This window comes from Pecten maximus, chromosome 8 (genome assembly GCF_902652985.1).
Source record: "Pecten maximus chromosome 8, xPecMax1.1, whole genome shotgun sequence".
Classification (NCBI taxonomy): Eukaryota; Metazoa; Mollusca; class Bivalvia; order Pectinida; family Pectinidae; genus Pecten; species Pecten maximus.
The window spans coordinates 3835826-3839752 of NC_047022.1; the positions used below are offsets into that span (position 1 = coordinate 3835826).

At 38.3% G+C, this 3927-nt stretch overlaps 1 protein-coding gene across 1 annotated transcript; it reads right to left on the minus strand.

The window, feature by feature from the left end:
* Positions 1–811: 811 nt before the first annotated feature.
* LOC117332375 lies at positions 812–2488 on the minus strand. Its single transcript, XM_033891262.1, has one exon. It carries the CDS (start codon positions 2434–2436, stop codon positions 862–864), a length of 1575 nt encoding a protein of 524 aa, XP_033747153.1. The 5' UTR covers positions 2437–2488; the 3' UTR covers positions 812–861.
* Positions 2489–3927: the final 1439 nt, after the last annotated feature.

The window sequence follows — 3927 nt, forward strand, 5'->3', positions numbered from 1 at the left end:
TACTGTAGTAGTTTATAGCTATCACATACTGCTGTACTGTAGTTGTTTATAGCTATCACAAACTGCCGTACTGTAGTAGTTTATAGCTATCACATACTGCCGTACTGTAGTAGTTTATAGCTATCACCTACTGCCGTACTGTAGTAGTTTATAGCTATCACATACTGCTGTACTGTAGTAGTTTAAAGCTATCACATAGTGCTGTACTGTAGTAGTTTTATTATAGCTGTCACATACTGCCGTACTGTAGTAGTTTATAGCTATTACATACTGCTGTACTGTAGTAGTTTATAGCTATCACATACTGCTCTACTGTAGTAGTTTATAGCTATCACATAGTGCTGTACTGTAGTAGTTTTATTATAGCTATCACACACTACTGTACTGTAGTAGTTTATAGCTATCACATACTGCTGTACTGTAGTAGTTTATAGCTATCACATAGTGCTGTAATATAGTAGTTCATAGCTATCACATAGTGATGTACTGTAGTAGTTTTATTATAGCTATCACACACTACTGTACTGTAGTAGTTTATAGCTATCACATACTGCTGTACTGTAGTAGTTTATAGTTATCACATAGTGCTGTAATATAGTAGTTCATAGCTATCACATAGTGATGTATTGTAGTAGTTTTATTATAGCTATCACATACTGTTGTACTGTAGTAGTTTATAGCTATCACATACTGCTGTACTGTAGTAGTTTATAGCTATCACAAACTGCTGTACTGTAGTAGTTTTATTATAGCTGTCACATACTGCCGTACTGTAGTAGTTTATAGCTATCACATACTGCTCTACTGTAGTAGTTTATAGCTATCACAAACTGCTGTACTGTAGTAGTTTTATTATAGCTATCACATACTGCTGTACTGTAGTAGTTTTACATTGTCACCACCAATCACTGCCCACAGGACATCCTTCCTGTCTACACCTACAGCCCATGTCCAGTATATGTCTGTGTATATGATCCTGAGGAACTCACCACCTCCACTGAGGAGTAGGACCCTGTAGTTGTTACAGTCCCCTATGATGAGGTTCCCCACACTATCATACACCACACTCCAGGGGTAAAATGTTTCACTTCCTGTTTGTGGTGTTTTATATGTACTGGGGATGTCACCTCTGTATACAAACAGTTCCTGGAAGTCTGTATCCATGACAACAACATGCTTGTTCCCATCACCACCATTAATTTTATTACTGAAATCAATCACTGCAACATTGTGAGTGACAGGACATTCTGTTATCCTCCATGGTGTACACACTAATGGTTTTCCAGTCCCAGCAGCCTTTGTAGTGAGCACCTTCTGACCTTGTGTGGTAAATTTAGAGATGTGTTTGGGCATGCCCACAATGACATGGTTACTGGCTGTGACACATAAACCCTCGGGTTTCCCCTTGGTTCTGAATCTATGTGTTAGTTGTCCTGATACCAGCTCCAGGATGTTGTGTTTTGTGTCGCAGACCCACAGTCTGTATGTTGTTGGTGACAGACTGATGTCATTGATATCAGCCTTGTGTGTGATGTTCTGTATTACTGTACCCTTTCTGTCCAGGAGAGTTAATGTTTTATAGTACCTGGTCCAGGCCTGGTCATCAGTGGTCGGACATATAGAATTAATGTAACATGGAGACTTCCACTCCTCCACCACCTTGGTCTCTGACAGGAGTTTATACCTTGTCACTGCTTTCTTCCCTTTATCTCCTGACTGTTGTTGTGAAGAGGACTGTCCCTGACCATCTGATGTTGAGACTGACCGATCCTGGTCAGTTGATGTTTGACCTTGACCTGAGATGATAACTTTCCCTAAAGCAAGCGTCAGGTGACCTTGAGGATTTTTGTTTGGAGTGAAGCTTGCAGTACCCAGGACAGGTTTTACAGGGAAATGTATTTGGGAATCTATTTCACATCTTGTATCGTAAATGTTTAAGTCAGAACCCTGCTGAAGTGCTGTCTTACATTCCTGTATTTGTTGTTTGAGTTGTTTGTCGTACATCTCCAGGTCTTGTTTGTATTTCTGTATCAGCTTTGAATTGTCCTCTTTCATTTCCTGATAAAGAGAGAGTGTCTCAGCTGTGAGCATGTCAAGATCTTGTTTTAATTTGTCTGTTTGCATCCTCAACTGATGTGACAGTTTCTCAAATGTGTTGTCATTTTCATTGAGGAGTGTACCAGTAGAGGTGATGTAGTTAGCAATTTGTACCAGGTCATTTTGTTCTGTTCTGTCAATAAAGTTTTTAATGTCTTGTTTCTTCTGAGGAGTGATTTCACTGAGCTCACAAACTGGATGGCTTTTGTGAATAGAGGAAAGGCATTTTGGACAAACCAATTCTTGACATTTTTCACAATAGAATTCCAGTTGTTTCCCCTTGTGATGAACACAGGTTGTCTGACCTTTTGTACGGATAGGTATTTTAGCTGTTGCCATTTTGATGAAAATTACAATTTTAGTTGTTATAGCACTATTGTTTTATTATCAAATATATTGGAGTTTTGTTTGATGTATTTGAATGAAATCCTGGTTATACTGTCCCGTCCAGTATATGTTTATGTTAAACAATCAGTAACGTAAAAACACAAGAGAATAACTACCTCATGATGTCACAGGGTTACTGTGATGATCCAAGTTGTCCATCCACAGCATCAGAATGTTAATTTACACTGTCCATATTTCTCTACCTTCAGAATTCACAGTCACACTAATTAACGTTGTCCATATTTCTCTACCTTCAGAATTCACAGCCACACTGATAAACTTCCTTTTTGATAAATCTGTGACTTTATGACTAAATATTTCAAGTTTGAACCAGAATTTAAACTCCATCAATGTTATTTTCATCCTGACAATACCAGTTTTTCATCAAAACTGAAATCAACTGAATTGAACAATCCTTCTGATTGGTAACTAATGTAAACAAACGTGGGATCTCGTGATAAACGCCCACAGGAATGTGTAGATCTACCTGTTCTGGCGTTATCTAATATACTTCCTGGTTGTGTGAGGTAACCGACAGACATACAATTGTATAGAAATAAAGGTAGTAGGCCATTGTAGGTCATGTTTATCAACGGTTCACCTGGGATGTATTGTCTCTTAGCTATATAGGTATGTGTATTGGGTAATAAGATATGCCTGTACTGTGGGTATATATACCTGTGTATTAGGTAAGAAGATATACCTGTACTGTGGGTAGATACACATGTGTATTGGGTAATAAGATGTACCTGTACTGTAGGTAGATACACCTGTGTATGGGGTAATAAGACATACCTGTACTGTAGGTAGATACACATGTGTATTAAGTAATAATACATACCTGTACTGTGGGTAGATACACCTGTGTATTGGGTAATAAGACATACCTGTACTGTAGGTATATACACCTGTGTGTTGGGTAATAAGACATACCTGTACTGTGGGTAGATACACATGTGTATTGGGTAATAAGATGTACCTGTACTGTAGGTAGATACACCTGTGTATGGGGTAATAAGACATACCTGTACTGTGGGTAGATACACATGTGTATTAAGTAATAAGACATACCTGTACTGTGGGTAGATACACCTGTGTATTGTGTAATAAGACATACCTGTACTGTGGGTAGATACACCTGTGTATTGGGTAATAAGACATACCTGTACTGTGGGTAGATACACCAGTGTATTGGGCAATAAGAACTGTGCAGTGCTCTTTCATGTGTCAAATTGAGATTTTGTCTAGTATCCCAATGCCTTGGTAGTTATGACTCTAATTTGTTCATCATTGTGCAGTAAATTTCAAATTTAATATGTTGTTTTCCTCTGTACAGTGATGTAGCCTCCATCTACTACAAAGAGACACTGACTCCAGATGATCCTGGGTGTTATGTGATATATCCCAACAAACAATAATGATCCACTCAGAAACTATGGGGAG

What these genes read in the sequence shown, in the direction of transcription:
- LOC117332375 (XM_033891262.1), bottom strand. Translation starts at nt 2,436, where the DNA reads ATGGCAACAGCTAAAATACCTATCCGTACAAAAGGTCAGACAACCTGT.